General features: G+C 36.1%; 1 protein-coding gene and 1 long non-coding RNA gene across 3 annotated transcripts; both read right to left on the bottom strand.

Annotated features, from left to right (window-relative positions):
- Nucleotides 1-1330: 1330 nt before the first annotated feature.
- Nucleotides 1331-1685, bottom strand: LOC139428906 (uncharacterized). Its single transcript, XR_011639574.1, has 2 exons — nt 1600-1685; nt 1331-1542 (listed from the first exon to the last, which is right to left on the bottom strand). It is a non-coding gene; the product is annotated as an uncharacterized lncRNA (long non-coding RNA).
- Nucleotides 1686-1937: 252 nt separating this feature from the next.
- Nucleotides 1938-16261, bottom strand: LOC111413995 (ras-related and estrogen-regulated growth inhibitor). Of its 2 annotated transcripts, XM_071193904.1 has the most exons (4): nt 15999-16260; nt 10706-10762; nt 10364-10437; nt 1938-2663 (listed from the first exon to the last, which is right to left on the bottom strand). In XM_071193904.1, the coding sequence occupies exons 1-4, from the start codon at nt 16093-16095 to the stop codon at nt 2247-2249; spliced, it is 645 nt and encodes a 214-aa protein (XP_071050005.1). In that variant the 5' UTR covers nt 16096-16260; the 3' UTR covers nt 1938-2246. The 2 variants fall into 2 exon arrangements, with proteins under 2 accessions (XP_071050005.1, XP_071050006.1); XM_071193905.1 differs by lacking the exon at nt 10706-10762 and having other exon boundaries at nt 15999-16261.
- Nucleotides 16262-17481: the final 1220 nt, after the last annotated feature.

The following is a 17481-nucleotide window of genomic DNA, read 5'->3' as shown; positions in this document are numbered from 1 at the left end:
CGGCTAAATCCGAATGTTTCTAGTTCTTGGTCTAGTCTTAGTTCTAGTATTGCACTATCACTCGAACTAACACAAGACCTAGAACTAGAATCATTCGGGTTTAGCCGTCTTTAAAGACGTGCGGCTAATCCCGAATGTTTCTAGTTCTAGATCTAATGTTAGTTCTAGGTTCTAGTGACAGTGGTAGTTAGTGCTAGTTAGCATAAGATATCACTATGTTGCATATTTTTATTGCACTAAAACTAGAACACTAGACCTGGAACTAGAATCATTCGGGTTTAGCCGCCTTGAGAGACGTGCGATTAAATCCGAATGTTTTTAGTTTTCGGTGTAGTGTTAGTATCAACACAGTCTATTGATGCACAGTCTATCTAACGACAGGTCTAAGATTTTTAGGTAACAAAGTATAAAACATATAATGTGTATAATACTTTATCGGGTGTTAGGAATTGGGAGAAAATGGTCAATTGAAGTTGGCTAAATGGTTTTAGATCTAACAGTGCCTCCCGCTTAACAACTGACTATAAATTGTAGGAATTGAGGTGTTGTTCGCTGTTAGACTTCAATTGATCAATTACATATTTACTTTTATTCCTCCGACAGATAAGCCTTTAAAACGAATTTCTTTAAAGTATACTCAAATAGCCAAAGAATGCTAGTGATTCGTTATTACGAGACCCCACAAACCCAAAAATATTATAAATATGAGGTTGTACATCGATTTAGGAAAAAAAAATGTAGATCCAGTTTTGCAATATTAATCGCAGCTACATATACATTAATATGCTATAATAAGCATATTTAAATGGTATTTGGGGAACAAATAGAACAAGTCAAGGATGAAAAACATGTGTGTTGTACTGTGATGAAGAAATGAAACCATCCTGGCACAACAGTAATGGTATTTAATAACAAATGTAGTAACAATGAGTTGGAGATGGGAAATGGAGTCGTTTTACAACTTCATATAGATTTCTCTAGACCCTTTGAAGAGAGCACTAACCAAGGTGTTTACCGATACATGTAGACGATGGTTAAAGTTTTTCAAATGAATAGTATCCTTTCAATCAATACGATAGATGTTCTTCGCGCGATATTTAGTGAATTTGGAGTTACGAATTTTTTGGTTTTGTACAAGACCACACTTGCTTACAAAAATGTTGTAACCAAATTAATTTAAACACTAATGAGGATTCAACGTTTTTATAAAATCTTAGTCAGTCGTTATGCATCGAAAGCCTGAAAAAACAAGGGTGTTTCATCCGAAACTTTACTTTTAAGTTTATCAGGTTGATTTTGTGCGTGGCTATAAAATAAACAATTTGTAGGATAGGTGTTGACCGGTTTAATAGGAAAATGCATGGTTAACATTGCTTGTGACGTCACATCGAAACTTTAATGTGATTTTTTGGTATGTTCTACACTTTTCCGCACTTTCCTTTTGTTTTTAACGTGTTTCTCTTTGGTCATTTCACATTGACTGAAAAAAATCGTCGATTTTGAAGCTACGAGATGATTCTTGAATTTTTCCCAATTAAACATCTGATGAGAGAACAAACGGATAACTAAAAAAGTTTTTAGTATTGCATTTCTACGTACATCATGAAACATGAACAACAAGACTTATCTGCTTATTACCAAAGATTGATATTAGCCAGAAGTATAATAATTTTAATTCAATCTGGAAATAAAATCATCCAATACTGGTTTCTTTTTATTTCAAAAGTTACATTGAGTTTGATATCACGCAAAGGAATAGACTCCGACTTCCACGTGACATTGAAGTTGTGAAAGTAAATACTCTGGTGGGAGAATTTATACTTCCCATTTTTTCTGACAATGGCAAATGTTAATATTATAACTAAACTTGCGTTATCCAAGCACAAATAATGCGTTGACCTCTCCCGGAGATAATGGAATGAAATAAAAAGCCAAAAAAGATTTTTTTTTATATTTTAAACTGTTTAAGTATATTAATTTATTGTGTTTATATTTATTGTTGAAATAATATTGTGTTATCAGTTCTGGCAAGTTTACAAAACTCGTCATCAACGTCTGCTGTTGTAAAAATAACATGTCGCATTATTTCAAAATACACACTTCCTTTCTAATAATAAAACTGTTTACTCCTAACGTCTTAAGGGAATGTGATTCTTCCTACGTAACATACGGCATCATCATCGCCGACACACGTAATCGCCAAAATAAACTAAAATTTACCAGCTGTCGTCGCTGCGTTTCGGCCTTCAATCTTTCGGTAACGCACTATCGCTTTTCCCTCTCGCGTACAATTTTATATTAGTAGTTTTTGCGCCCAACATCCTCTCGAGGAGCGAATGTTTTGATTTTCTTCTCGCAGCCAAAACCGCTTTACACAGATCTTGAAAAACCATCGCTACAGGACCAACTTGTTCGGCAGCCGTTACCTCTGAGAATCCGCATTCTAAATCTCTCGCCAAAATAGTACCTTCTTCGGCGCTAACTTGTCTTAAATGAATCATATCATTTTTATTCGCAACGAGATAAAGCGGCATATCACAATCGTTTAGTAAAGTCCCTACTTTTTTAACATACGCAAATGATCTTCTATCTGTTATGGAATAAACCAAGAGAATTCCGTCAGCCCAATTTAAGGTATCTGATGATGGAAAATCATCTTCATTCTGAAAATAATAAATAAAGCGATTATATCGATGATCTTCTGTTAATTAATTGATTAACAAGAAACGTTTATTAATTTTAGTAATCAAACGTGGTTTATTTGTCCATATACCGGATGAGGCCGCATCATGTAATAATATTATCTTAACGCAGATATTACGACCGATAAAGCAACGATCAAAGCATACACGAATTGATATATTTCCTCAACCTTCACGTTCTAATTCATTACTATCGTAGAGTTTACGCCCGAAAATTATAGCCTTCTCAAGTTCCGGTCGCGAAGTATACAAAAAAAAAATCTCCATTCAACCGTTTCGTAATGGACGTGCCTGTAAATATTATTTTCGTTCAAGGTTGCGTACACGTATTTCTGAAATTTAATCGAATTTGCAGCCACGTTTATTTTTCAGCATTAATAACAAAGAAACGGGCTGAAAGCGTGACTCGATCGACCCAATTTTTGCTTTCAACAAGAATATGCATTCAAATTTCAGAACGGCAAAACGAAAGTTGCCAAATATGTTGAGCAAGTTCCTTGAGCTACATCCTAAATTGACGACTGCAATAAAATACGTATTTCGTTATACTTATTTTTGCTATCCAATTTTTTTTTTTTGTTTTAGGATTATGGACAAATGCAATTTGTACACATTTCAATAGAGTCAAATTTACACCAACATTATTGTAGTGAAGAATATGACGCAATATTAATAAGTAGGGCAAAAATATGCAAACGTATATTTTTTTTCATACCCTCCAGAATAAAATGGACTAGATAGAAATTTGTTTCAAATCAATCTATGAATTTTGAGCCGTATTTGTTAGAGCATATTTTTGCTTATTTTATCTATACGAGCATACATTGCATATTTTGCAATTTGATATAAAGTTAGCATAAAGTTATTCAATTCTTTAAAGAATATTAAATTATCGACATTCGATAAGTTCAGGAAAGTTATCCCAATATGTGCGTGAATATCCTGTATTCAAAACTGATGGTAAGGTACTTTTTTGCAAAGTGTGCAACAAATCTGTGTCAGCCGAAAAAATATTCTCGGTAAAACAGCATCTAGCAAGTTTAAAACACATAGAATTAGAGAAAAAAAATAATGAGAAGAAAACTACTCAGCCTTTTTTTGCTGAATGTTCCACATCCAAATCAAAAGATATTCAATTTGCAGAAGATCTATGTAGCGCACTAATTTCAGCTGATACACCTCTATATAAAATGCGTAACAAAAAATTAGTATCGTTCCTAGAGTCATACACAGAGTACAAAGTACCATCTGAAACTACTCTTCGCACAAAGTATGTTAAGGAACTTTACCAAAATACCATAGAACACATACGAAAATGTATCAACGGTCGCTTCTTGTGGCTCTCAATTGACGAAACCACAGATGCAACAGGAAGATATGTGGCAAATGTCATCATTGGTATTTTGGATAAAGATGAGTCGATTGCGAAACAAAAATTTTTGTTAAATACAGCAGTGCTTGATAAAGCGAATCATAGCACTATTGCAAGACATTTCGATGATTCTGTTAACATTTTGGGTGAGACTTTCAACAGAGATATGATTTTACTCTTTGTATCAGATGCTGCTCCCTACATGGTAAAAGGCGATACAAACGTTTTATCCAAAAGTGACACACTTGACTTGTGCTGCACACGGACTTCATCGAGTTTGTGAGCAAATTCGAGGTACATACACTAACATCGACCAATGTGAAAAAAGTATTTTTAAAAGCGCCATCAAGAGTAGCAATTTTTAAGGAAATAGCGCCTAGTATCAATCAAAATTTCAAAGGCCTTACTAAATGACAATACAATAAAATCAGATTTGATTTTCATTGCATCAAATTATGGCTTCCTTTGTGCGTCAATAAAAACATTGGAAACAACTGGGCTTTCGCTTTCTGCACAGGTTGATATAGTGACAAAAGCTCAGGACTTAATTAATTCCAATAAACAGTGAAACTGCTAAGCCAGTAAAGAAAAAAATGGATATGTGTATTTCAAAAAATCATGGTTTTTCTATTTTGAAAGAAATTTCTACATGTTTAAGTACAGGATCTACAGAAATAAAAACAATAAATACACTGTTAGTGAAATACTAGCATTTAAGTTTGCACCTATAACTTCAGTGGAAGTGGGACGAAGTTTTTCAATGTACAAGAATGTTTTACGTGCAAACAGACAAAGCTTCCTTTTTGATAATTTAGGTGAGATGCTTGTCATTTATTGTAATCAAAATTTAAGTTGAATCTGTATTTGTGTTATAATCTATTGATCACTAGTAAAAGAACAAATCGACGCTGCTTACAATTCCTTTTGGCAACATGCCTCTGATAATTTAAAGCACGATCCTAGTGATTTCTGGAATTTCGTTCGACTAAAGCAAGGTACTAGCAGAATACCGTCGATCGTTAGAGATGATGTAGATGAATATACTATTCCGATTGATATAGTCAATGCTTTCGATTCCTATTTTTCATCTGTTTATTCTGACAATTCCAGGAATTTTACTGACGCAGTTCCCACGTTGCCAATGTTTAATATCCATCAGGTAACCGAGGAGGAGATAATTGCTGTAATGAGGGGTTTTAGCTCCAAACTCACAGCGGGTGAAGACCAAATACCTAGTTTTCTGGTACGTGATGTACGATTTGCGTTAGCTAAACCGTTGATGTACATTATTAATCGCTCTATAACTGCTTCGATTTTCCTTCAGAGATGGAAGTCAGCTAGAATCACGCCCGTATTTAAGAAAGGTGACAAGTCCTTGGTAACCAACTATAGACCAATTGCTATTCTATCTAATTTTGCAAAGGTATATGAGCAGATAATTTTTAATACAATTTATCGTCACACACAATCATATGTATCGCCTCACCAACATGGTTTTGTGCCTAAACGCTCGACAATAACTAATTTATGTTGTCTTACCCAGTACGTCGCAGAGGCAATGTATGTTGGTGGACAAGTCGACGTAGTTTATACCGATTTTGAGAAGGCCTTTGATCGCATTGATCACAGTATGTTGCTACAGAAATTGAGCTATTTTGGTATGTCTTCTAATTCATTAAATTTGATGAAATCGTACCTTGCTGATAGAGTATGTCGTGTTTTTTACAATGGATTTTATTCCGACGACTACTCGCCTACATCTGAAGTTCCTCAAGGATCCAATGTGGGACCGCTGCTATTTGTTCTATATATAAACGATTTATTAGACTCGCTTACCTGTCCAGTGCTTGCTTATGCTGATGATTTGAAAATTTTTGTGGAGGTCAGATCACTGGATGACTCTAGGATGCTGCAGAACAACCTGGACATTATTCAGAAGTGGTGCAATTTCAATGCCCTTTCTTTAAGTGTCAGTAAATGTACTTATATATCATTTACAAAGAAGTTAAATAAAATCGACACAGTTTATATTGCGGCTTCCATACCTCTAACAAGGGTCTCTACGGTGAAGGATCTGGGAGTGCTGTTTGACTCAGAACTTTCTTTCTTGCCCTATATTGAGGAGATGTGCTCTCAGGCTTGGAGAACTTTGGGTTTCATACTGAGGATCAGTATGCCTCTGTAATATGGTACCCTATTTACACGTCACAACAACTAATGGTTGAGAAAGTCCAGCGTCGATTTCTCAAATTTTTGTCATATCGTATGGATGGTCAATATCCGCCTAAAGGAGTGAACTACTTAGATCTACTGCATCGCCACAAGCTTCCTTCTCTGCAGGATAGAAGAATGGTCCAAAGTGCCTCGTTCTTGCAAAAGTTGATGTGTGGTGAGATCGACTGTGCGTGGTTGTTGTCGCGAGTGAATATAGTGGTGCCGCGCATAAATTCTCGGTCCCATTTGTATTTTTATCCACCTTTATGCAGAACAAATGTCAAAAAAAGGGCGCCGATAACACATATGATCACGAACATGAACGATAGTTGTAGGCTAGAATAAACATTGCCTCTTTTATTTGATTGTATTATTATTTAGGTATGTATTATATGCATTTTAATTTCACTTGTAATTATATTGATGTACAATTTGTAATAATTTGTATATTTTTTGTATTTTGCCCTTAATATGGTGCGCTGTTGGGCAATAAAATTTATTATTATTATTATTATTATTATTATTAAATCTATTTCTTTCTATTTGTCTTTTGTATATTGTTCAATATTTTCTAATTGTCTTTTAGTTTAAACATGTCAAACTAATAAATGTCTCGAGATATAAATAGAAATCATTTCTACTTTATTTTGTTTAACTTCGCCTACAGATTTAAAAGACAACTACATTTTAAATTTGATAGGAATATTTGGAAAAGACTCTTTTTTATAGAGCATATTTTCATGTTTAAACAGCATATTTTGATTTTTATACAGCATATATTTTTTGAGCATATTTTTGGTTGCCCTATTAATAAGCATCTCATGATTAAATAAGTCAAACACCTAAATCTTAATGATTAAACTTGTAGAAGAATGTCTAAATTAAGTTCTGACCCTGATAAATTCCTGCAATGTCAACGTAACACAAGAGTGTGCCTGAAATATGGTAACCTTTAGCGACGCAATGATATGACTGAAAAAGTGAGAGATTGCAAAGTTTGCTTCTATAAATGTTTATGATTTGGAACAATTTTATCAATATTTTCAAATAGAAATTTTGGATTCGGTTCGAATAACAGAAACATAAATAAAAAGGTTAAAAACGGCGTTGGAATAAATCCGTGCTCCCATCGTGAGTAATTCGCGGTCGCAACGCTTGAATACAAAGAATATATAACTGGGCTAAATATAGAGAGGGAAACCGAGGTAAAATCGAATTTTTACGAGATGTCCACTGGCAACGCATGCATTACATATCAACAATTTTATTACATCTTTCTCGTAGCGAAATGATGCTGAAATGTTCCTGCGATTATCAGCATAATCACCGTGTGTGGCGCAGCAATTAATTGGGAGCAAAACATTCAAAATTTTATTGCAATTTAATCGAAATAGTACATTACATTACATAGAATACATATCGGGTATTCTACTATCGGTACCCCGATAGATATCGTTATCAAATTTCACCGTGCAGTCCAATGCTCTTAACGAACATTAATACCTTGCTCGGCGAAAGGTCATTCAGATCTTTTGAGGAGATAAACTGCGACCCAAAAATCGAGAATCTGATACGGTTAACGGCAGGGCAGTGGCATAAAACATGCTCAACCGTCTCTGCTCCCTCCGCACATAGTCGGCATTCAACATCGTCGGCTAAACCCAACAAGTTGAGGTGTGCTTTTAATCGGCAGTGCCCAGTAAAAACACCCATTAGAACTTTTATGCTACTACGGGCAAGTCCTAAAATATTCCCGGGTTTGACAGTGGCGATGTTAATAAACACCTTAGCATGTCTCATTCCAGGAGAACTGGTCCACAGTAGGCGAAGTCTCTCTTCAGCCCACAGTCCAATCTTATATTTGGCCATCGCAAATGATACACCAACTGCTGGTTCCGGTCCCACAAACGCTTCAGCGCTGCCATCTCGTGCTAGCTTATCTGCCGCTTCATTGCCAGCAACACCAGAGTGACCGGGGACCCAGATCAGAGAGACTCTGTTATCACAACTCAGTGTGTTTAATGTTCTCTTACAATCATTAACCAGAGCCGACACCGTTTTCACGGCTTGCAGCGCCTGGAGAGCGGCTTGACTGTCTGAGAAAATTCGTACTGTCATGTTCTTCACCCCTCTTTCAAGAAGGATTTTAGCACCCATGTCAATAGCAAATACTTCCGCCTGGAATACAGTACAGTACGTACCCAGGCTGTAGGCTTGCTTAATTCGAGGTGTCTGGCAGTATACTCCTGCTCCTACCCCTTCAGGCGTTTTTGATCCATCTGTGTACAAGCAAATGTCTGCCCGAACCAGAGAATTTTCATTTTCGATCCAGGACTGCCGCTCAGGCAGTACAATCTGGTATCGAGCATTAATCACTGATAGTGATACCGCCAAATCTGACGGCATTGATAGCACAGTATCAGTGCTTATAATGTCTTCCGCAGCCCATTGGTAGGACATGTCGGAACAGTTTTGAGCATATTGCTTAAATCTGTAAATGGTTGTTCTAGCCACTTTCTCTATATGCAAATGCAGAGGAGATAGGCCAAGCAGAACCTCCATTGCTAGAGTTGGCGTTGTGCCTATCGCACCAGAGATTGCCAATCCAGCTACTCGTTGAATTCGTGAAAGTTTACTGATAACTGAAGTCTGTCGGACTTTCCTATACCAGGCTGCTGCTCCGTATGTGATCATAGGTCTAACCACAGTCACATAGAGCCAGTACAGTCTTTCAGGGGTAAGACCCCAATTTTTTCCACAAAGACTGCGACAAGTCCACAAGGATAGTCTAGCTTTGTGCAAAACTCCCTGCAAATGTCCATTCCATGACAGGGTTTTGTCTAGGATTACTCCTAGATATTTGACTTCCTTTGAGAAAGGAATTTCTTCACCTTGGATAGTTGGGCGGATTAGTCCATCCAACTTTCGCTTCCTGGTGAAGGGCACAACAATTGTCTTTTGCGGGTTTATTGAGAGGTTCTTTCCCTTACACCAAGCGCAAATGGTATCTAGGGTCACCTGGAGGACTTTAGATATCCTCGGCAAACAGGTTCCTTTGACCATAACGACAATGTCATCAGCATAAGCTAGTATTTCCACACCAACGGCTTCGACTATCACAATCAGATCGTCAACTAGGAGGGACCAAAGCAGGGGAGATAACACCCCTCCCTGCGGGCAGCCACCTCCCGGCCTGAAGCGTATCGTATCACCGTGGAGTGAAGTAGAAACTATTCTACTATCTAGCATATTGCGGATCCAACGCGCTATAGTTGCTTCCACTCCCCTGTCAAGAGCAGCTCTTTCAAGAGATTGTGGTATTGCGTTGTTGAACGCTCCCTCTATATCCAGGAACGCACAAACCAAGATTTCTTTATCCTGCAGCGTCCTGGATACTCTACCAACTAAGTTGTGTAGAGCCAATTCTGCTGATTTTCCCGCTTGATAAGCATACTGGTGGCGACTCAGTGGACCAGATACCAATGGCACCGTACGGATATACCGTTCCAGAACTTTTTCAAGGGTTTTCAGCAGAAATGACGTTAGGGTGATGGGTCGAAAGGAATCGAAATAGTAAATAGAATTTGAAACGCATAACCCAAGACTGTTATAAATGTGTTAATTCGATCAATAAATCTGTTAATTTTTTGTGAATAATAGGTAAATAAAAGTGAAATTAATTCCACTAGACACAATACAGGCGGCGTCTTAGAAAATTATGGAATCCAAGAATAAACTTTAAAGATCCAAAATTAGGTGCACTAAATATTTAACGGCCACACCATCGAGGCGCTGGTACAATAACACACCTCTATTGAGTCCACTATTTCTGGACTAATTCCTCAAACATTCACCAAAACTTCCTTCCGAAAGCATCTAAACAAAAATCGGTTAATGGAACGACCGCGAATGCGTCTTTCGTACGCCTACAGTATGCAATAAAACGATTTCGAGTACACCCGTAAAAACGTTTATAATTTAAACGGCAATAATATGCTAAATAGTTATTACACCTCTAATATTTTAATCGTAGTCATAAAAACCTATAAATAAAAAAAACGTATTACATACATACCTTTGGGCAAGTATCTAAAATTTCGTATAAAACGGGTTCATTATCGACTAAAACTTCATGTTTGTACCTGGTTTCTGAAACAAATAACTAAAATGAAGGAAAAAAACAACAATAGATACCAGTTTACACAATAAGCGTAAATCACGCGGTCGTTTTATTAGATAATCGAGGATTAATAGCGGTTTTACGAGGCACACAGTAGTTGCCAGGATCGAAAAGAGTTGTCTTTTACGATCAATAATACAACATAAGCGAATGCTTCAACTTTGTTAGTATACTACGTTTTGGCGATAGAAGTGTATTAAAACATCAACATCCAGTAGCGGGTTTCATCAGTCTCACCTGATTGATGATCATATTCGCCAATATATCGTCTGGTCAAAAACCGTACCGAAAGAGCTGAAAAAAAGAAGAAAAAACGAAACAACATTAAAGGGCAGCTCAATTTTACAGCCGCTTTACGACCCAACACGGCGTTCGGCCGTAAAACATAATTGCGCGTTGATGTACGCGAAAAGAATCGGCCGGTGGCTGCTTCGTTTGACTCCGTTTTATTACGTAATGTGCCTTTTTAGTTTTGTATCGAATGTTTACGGTTTGATGTTAAAACGTCCGGGCTTTATTCTGATTGTTGAACGAGATGAAAGGTTTTAATAGAAAGCTTGCACTTTGGTATTATAAACGTTTTTTCTTTGTCGGGTTTTAAATACTTTTGGGTTAGTCACCAAACAAATGTAACTAAAAGAACATTAAATTCGTATTTATTACATTTTCTAACCAACAAATAAAGTATATTCTGTTGAATTGATGATACTTTGATACTAAAAGAAATCCTGTTAATGTATTTTAAAGGCGCTATTTCCTGCAACCTTTGTGTCTAAAGATCCTAATTGTAGCGCCTCGGCCGGAAACGACCTCGGCTGTTTTTTTGACAAAATCGTAATGAATTATTAATGTTTAAGAGTATGAAGCCGAGGTCGCTTGCGGCCGAGGCAGTAGTTCCTATTATGTTTTGTCTTGAAAGGAGTTGATTGCAGCGCTTCGGCTGTAAGCGATCTTGGCTGTTTTTAGTACAGGATCGTAATATATTATTAACGATTAAGAGTATGAGCCGAGGTCGCTTGCGGCCGAGGCAGTACTTCCTGTTATGTTTTGTCTTGGAACGAGTTGATTGCAGCGCTTCGGCTGTAAGCGACCTTGGCTGTTTTTAGTACAGGATCGTAATATATTATTAACGATTAAGAGTATGATCCGAGGTCGCTTGCGGCCGAGGCAGTAGTTCCTTTATGTTTTGTCTTGAAAGGAGTTGATTGCAGTGCTTCGGCCGTAAGCGATCTTGGCTGTTTTTACTACAGGATCGTAATAAATTATTAACGATTAAGAGTATGAAGCCGAGGTCGCTTGCGGCCGAGGCAGTAGTTCCTTTATGTTTTGTCCTGGAAGGAGTTGATTGCAGTGCTTCGGCCGTAAGCGATCTTGGCTGTTTTTACTACAGGATCGTAATAAATTATTAACGATTAAGAGTATGAAGCCGAGGTCGCTTGCGGCCGAGGCAGTAGTTCCTTTATGTTTTGTCTTGAAAGGAGTTGATGGCAGCGCTTCGGCCGTAAGCGATCTTGGCTGTTTTTACAACAGGATCGTAATAAATTATTAACGATTACGAGTATGAAGCCGAGGTCGCTTGCGGCCGCGGCGGTAGTTCCTTTATATATTATCCAGGAAGGAATTGATTGCAGCGCTTCGGCCGTAAGCGACCTTGGCTGTTTTTAGTACAGGATCGTAATAAATTATTAACGATTAAGAGTATGAGCCGAGGTCGCTTGCGGCCGAGGCAGTAGTTCCTTTATGTTTTGTCTTGGAAGGAGTTGATTGCAGCACTTCGGCTGTAAGCGACCTTGGCTGTTTTTACTACAGGATCCTTAATTTATTAACGATTAAGAGTATGAAGCCGAGGTCGCTTGCGGCCGAGGCGGTAGTTCCTTTATGTTTTGTCCTGGAAGGAGTTGATTGCAGTGCTTCGGCCGTAAGCGATCCTGGCTGTTTTTACAACAGGATCGTAATAAATTATTAACGATTCAGAGTATGAAGCCGAGGTCGCTTGCGGCCGAGGCGGTAGTTCCTTTATATATTGTGCAGGAAGGAATTGATTGCAGCGCTTCGGCCGTAAGCGACCTTGGCTGTTTTTACTACAGGATCCTTAATTTATTAACGATTAAGAGTATGAAGCCGAGGTCGCTTGCGGCCGAGGCAGTAGTTCCTTTATGTTTTGTCCTGGAAGGAGTTGATTGCAGTGCTTCGGCCGTAAGCGATCTTGGCTGTTTTTACTACAGGATCGTAATAAATTATTAACGATTAAGAGTATGAAGCCGAGGTCGCTTGCGGCCGAGGCAGTAGTTCCTTTATGTTTTGTCTTGAAAGGAGTTGATGGCAGCGCTTCGGCCGTAAGCGATCTTGGCTGTTTTTACAACAGGATCGTAATAAATTATTAACGATTACGAGTATGAAGCCGAGGTCGCTTGCGGCCGCGGCGGTAGTTCCTTTATATATTATCCAGGAAGGAATTGATTGCAGCGCTTCGGCCGTAAGCGACCTTGGCTGTTTTTACTACAGGATCGTAATAAATTATTAACGATTAAGAGTATAAAGCCGAGGTTGCTTGCGACCGAGGCGGTATCTCCTTCATGTTTTGTCTTGAAACAGATTGTGTAATAAATTATATTAAATGGTTAAGAATATAAAGCCGGGGCGCTACCTCTTACAGATTTTGTATTTGAAGGTTTAGATTGCAGCGCCTCGGCCGGAATCTACTTTTAGTTGTTATTCAGCGCCAAATTGTATATTTTGAACGTTTGAAACTTGTTTCTGAAAAAATGTATAGTGATAGTTTTAATTTTAGTTCAATATAATAAATTAACTAACATAAAAGTGGTAATAATTGTTCTCTAATCTATTTCGCTGCCTATTGAAGGCGTGTGTATATGTTGTAGTTACGCTTCGTTGATTATGGTCAGGAAAAATCCGCGCGCTACAGACCTTATGATACAAAATGCAAAAATAAAAAATTAAAGTTGATTTATGATCTTTATGTACATGGTGGGGCAGAATGGAAGGGCGTTTTTGAAATGAGAATAACTCAGCTTTGAAAAGTAAAGTTTATATGTTACCTACCATTTAACAATAAAAAAGTAAAATTATGTTTTGAACTACTACTATAGACGATTCTCCCTAACTTGTGCTAGATTTACCTAGAAAAAAGATTTACCTTTAGGTGTCCACATAAAAAATAATCAGGAGCTGTGAGATTAGGAGAATGAGTGGACCACGGCACATCATCAAAACGACAGATCACTTATTCAGGAAAAACATAACTTCCATTGAGGCTCTGGCTGTATGTGCTGTGGCACCCTCTTATTGGAACCAAACATTTCTTGTGTTAATTGTACCTCGACGCAATTCTGCGATCAAAAAGTTTATCCACATGAAAACATAGCGCTCGGAGATTACAGTTACAGTAGCCCCTTATGCATCTGCGAAAAAATAAGGACTAATCAATCCAAGACGGCTTACAGCACACCAAGCGGTGACTTTCTCACTGAAGTGGGCGTTAATGCACTTCACCAGGCTTTTTTGCTGCCCAATATCGGAAGTTCTGTTTGTTAACAGAACAGTTCAAATGAAAATGAACCTCATCGGACATCATTATTACTTGTTCATCAGCAAAAATCACGAAAAGTCATGAAAAATCTCCCTCTTTTAGTTGTTGAACAACGATAAACTTATAGGGGTCTTGGTGTAAAATTTTGCGAAGTGTTCGACTATTCATTCGGAGTGCCGCAGCCCGTTTTAGAACAGAGCGCTATATTACCATTACTGCTTATCTCACCTTTTCTACGAACCCAGATGTCCTTACATTTCGAGGACGACCATGCGGATTTTAAGTCATTGCTGATGCTGTCGATCCAAAATTCTGTACCCGTCTTAGTCCTCAGTCCGGTTTCGGAACTGTTTCACGACCCGAGGTCCAGATAACCGTTATGACTTACAAACGAATGACCTTAGCTAATTAAGCAATTTAAGTTATTTTCAGAACTTATTTAAATAAGTTCACTTTTTAATTGTTAAATGGTTATAAATAATTTTTTTTCAATTAAACACCAGCTGAGTTATTCTCATTTCAAAAACGACCTTCCATTCTGCCCCACCCTGTATAAATTGATTTTTATACATATTTATTTGGTTTCATTAATAAACACCATCATTACTTACAGTTAGTGAAACTGTGCTTAAAACAACACTTGTATTCGGTCGTAATAGGAAAATGGGCCACCCACTTTCAAACGTTGGAATTCTGGTCTAAATTTCGTTCTCAACAGCTGCTTTTATTCATCTTATTTTCGAGTTGATCAGAATATAAAAGAAAAAATTTGAAACGGAAAATTAATTTCGCAAGAATTTTTTTGACGGATTTAATTAAAATTCGGTTGACAACAAGCAGTTTTGGCATAGATTTTCAAAGTACATTTCTCGCAGATGAACCTTTAGGCGCCGGGATAGTATATTTAGACCACTTGTGTTTTGTATTGGCCCTAATAATTCCGGGTGCGTTGTAAAACAAAAATAAATGCTCACCACCGATGGTTTTGCTGGCGCATTTTCGCCAACAAACAACACGAACCGTGTTTATTTATTATCAGTGGCGTTTCCTTCGTTTACACCTGCACATATTCAATTCGTGTAACCCCAATTACATATACCATAACTCACCGGAGACAAACAACGTCTAAATTTAAATTATTTCCCAAATTTTAATCGGCATTTACTAAGTTTATTTAATATTTTGCGCTGTTACTTTTGGTTAATTTCCAAAGTTACGCAATCTAAGCTATGTGTCAACAACGAGTATTATATTTTGTAAATTGTTTTAATTTTAGATTAAATTTCGCAATTTTGTGTTTGTTGCGAAAAAATGTTTGAATTTACGATTCTCTTTAGGTCTTGTTTCGAAAGATTGTGTTTATATTGAATTTCCTGTTTGATATAGAAGTTTACAAACCAAATTCAAGTTTAATGTGTTTAAGTATCTAACTATACTTAAATTAATGCCAATATTGATCATAATTTACTTGTGGTGATGCAAATGGGTTTAAAAATGAATTTATACATAAAAGTGATAAATCAAATTTAATTTTCCATCTTAATTAATATCAAACACCTGCAAACATGGTAACATTATAATTTAAATTTTCATATGTTGCCAAAATAAATTCTAAACATAGTTTTCACTTATACTTTAATAATTTAATTAGAAGTTTTTATTTGAAAATGAAATTAATAAAAAAATTATTATAAATAAAATTTTAGTTATTACCTCCTTGAATCTCATCTTTCAAAGTTTCTGTTTACTTAAAGCTGTTTTATTTAAGTCGATGCCAAAGGGATGTGAAAAAATGTATTAACGTTTCTCCTCGAAATAGCGTAATGGATTCGAGATTTTTGAACATCCAGTCACAAGGTTAAATAAAAGTCTGTTTGAAATCTAAACATCGATTTTTAACACAAAAGCTGTTTACTATATAATTATTTCATCGTAAGATGAATGAATGAGAACTCATTGAGGAAAAAAAATGTACCTTACCACTTTTTCCTACACCGGGGGCACCAATAACAGCTACCTTAACTTCGGACAGCGAAGATTTTTTTCTTCTGATGCCCTTACTGTTCATATTGAACATATAGTCGGTCGTGAAAGGCACTGTGAAGAAATTAAGCGAGAAATTTCAGCCTTACTTTTTTTTAATTAATATTTTTTCGCGAAACTTGGTAAGAAACGCGTAAGGTGTACCGTATTAAGGCTAGTTTAAGTAAGTATTGGACGAAACGCAGAGTCAGACTGAACGCTCTCACACGTTTCGAAAAGCCACACACTAGTACAGAACACAGTTTTAATTATAGTATCGCAAGACGATAACCCAAATTCTACGCGAAACGGTATTCTCAAAAATTTCTTTGTTAAATTATTTCTCTAAAAATTTTTTAATACTTAAACATTTTTTTTAATAAAAACAATAATCTAATAAATCTATACAAACATAGCAATTTGTATATTTTCTTAATGAACATCGGTTTACATTTAACATGTAATTATTTGTTCGATCTTTAATGCTAAATCATAAGTCACGTAAATTATCGATATAAAATCGTATAAAAATAAATATAAGACAAAAACAGGGCACAGAGCTAAACATAAACTAAAATTAAATAAAAATATTGTTCAATATCTTGCAATTAAACGTGTACACCTTCATTTAGATAAATTCAATAAAAAGTTCATGGCGTCATTAAGAAAATAATTAAACCACAAATTTACTTCGGTTAGTTTTAGTTTACTGCCGGAATAACAAAAGTATTTGCTTTTGAGCGGATAAACTGTTCGTTGTAAATCTAGAATCTTGAAAATAACATGCAATAAAAGAGTTTTAATTAAAATCAAGAGAATAAGGTGAAATTGTCTGTTATGTTGATGACGCTGAGAACATAGCAGACTCAAAGATGCACTCATTCAACTATAACAGCTGTATTTTTAAGAATCATGATATGATATGTATGTTAAATTGGAGCTTAAAAATTCTAGTTTATGATATGATATAAAAACTATAAGGTAATATTATTAAAATTTCCAGGAAATAATTGTTAAAGAAGAAATTGCTAAATGTCTAAATCAACATAAATATTTGAAAAAATCATATCGACTGTATTTTTAAGAATCATGATATGATATATATGTTGAATTGAAGCTTAAAGATTCTAGTTTATGATATGATATAAAAACTATAAGGTAATATTATTAAAATTTCCAGGAAATAATTGTTAAAGAAGAAATTGCTAAATATGTAAATCAAAGATGTACAAACTTTTCAAAAAATCATATCGACTGTATCTTTAAGAATCATGATATGATATGTATGTTGAATTGAAGCTTAAAGATTCTAGTTTATGATATGATATAAAAACTATAAGGTAATATTATTAAAATTTCTACGAAAAAATTGTTAAAGAAGATATTGCCAAATGTCTTAATCAAAGCAATACAAAATTTTGAAAAAATCATATCGACTGTA

Source organism: Onthophagus taurus, chromosome 2 (assembly GCF_036711975.1).
Source record: "Onthophagus taurus isolate NC chromosome 2, IU_Otau_3.0, whole genome shotgun sequence".
NCBI classification, from domain to species: domain Eukaryota; kingdom Metazoa; phylum Arthropoda; class Insecta; order Coleoptera; family Scarabaeidae; genus Onthophagus; species Onthophagus taurus.
This window is presented reverse-complemented; position numbering and strand designations above follow the sequence as displayed.

What these genes read in the sequence shown, in the direction of transcription:
- LOC111413995 (XM_071193904.1), bottom strand. Translation starts at nt 16,095, where the DNA reads ATGTTCAATATGAACAGTAAGGGCATCAGAAGAAAAAAATCTTCGCTG. An exon ending in CCCCGGTGTAGGAAAAAGTG is followed by an intron (nt 10,763 to 15,998) that starts GTAAGGTACATT and finishes TCTTTTTTTCAG; the next exon opens with CTCTTTCGGTACGGTTTTTG. An exon ending in TTTTAGATACTTGCCCAAAG is followed by an intron (nt 2,664 to 10,363) that starts GTATGTATGTAA and finishes TATTATTTTCAG; the next exon opens with AATGAAGATGATTTTCCATC.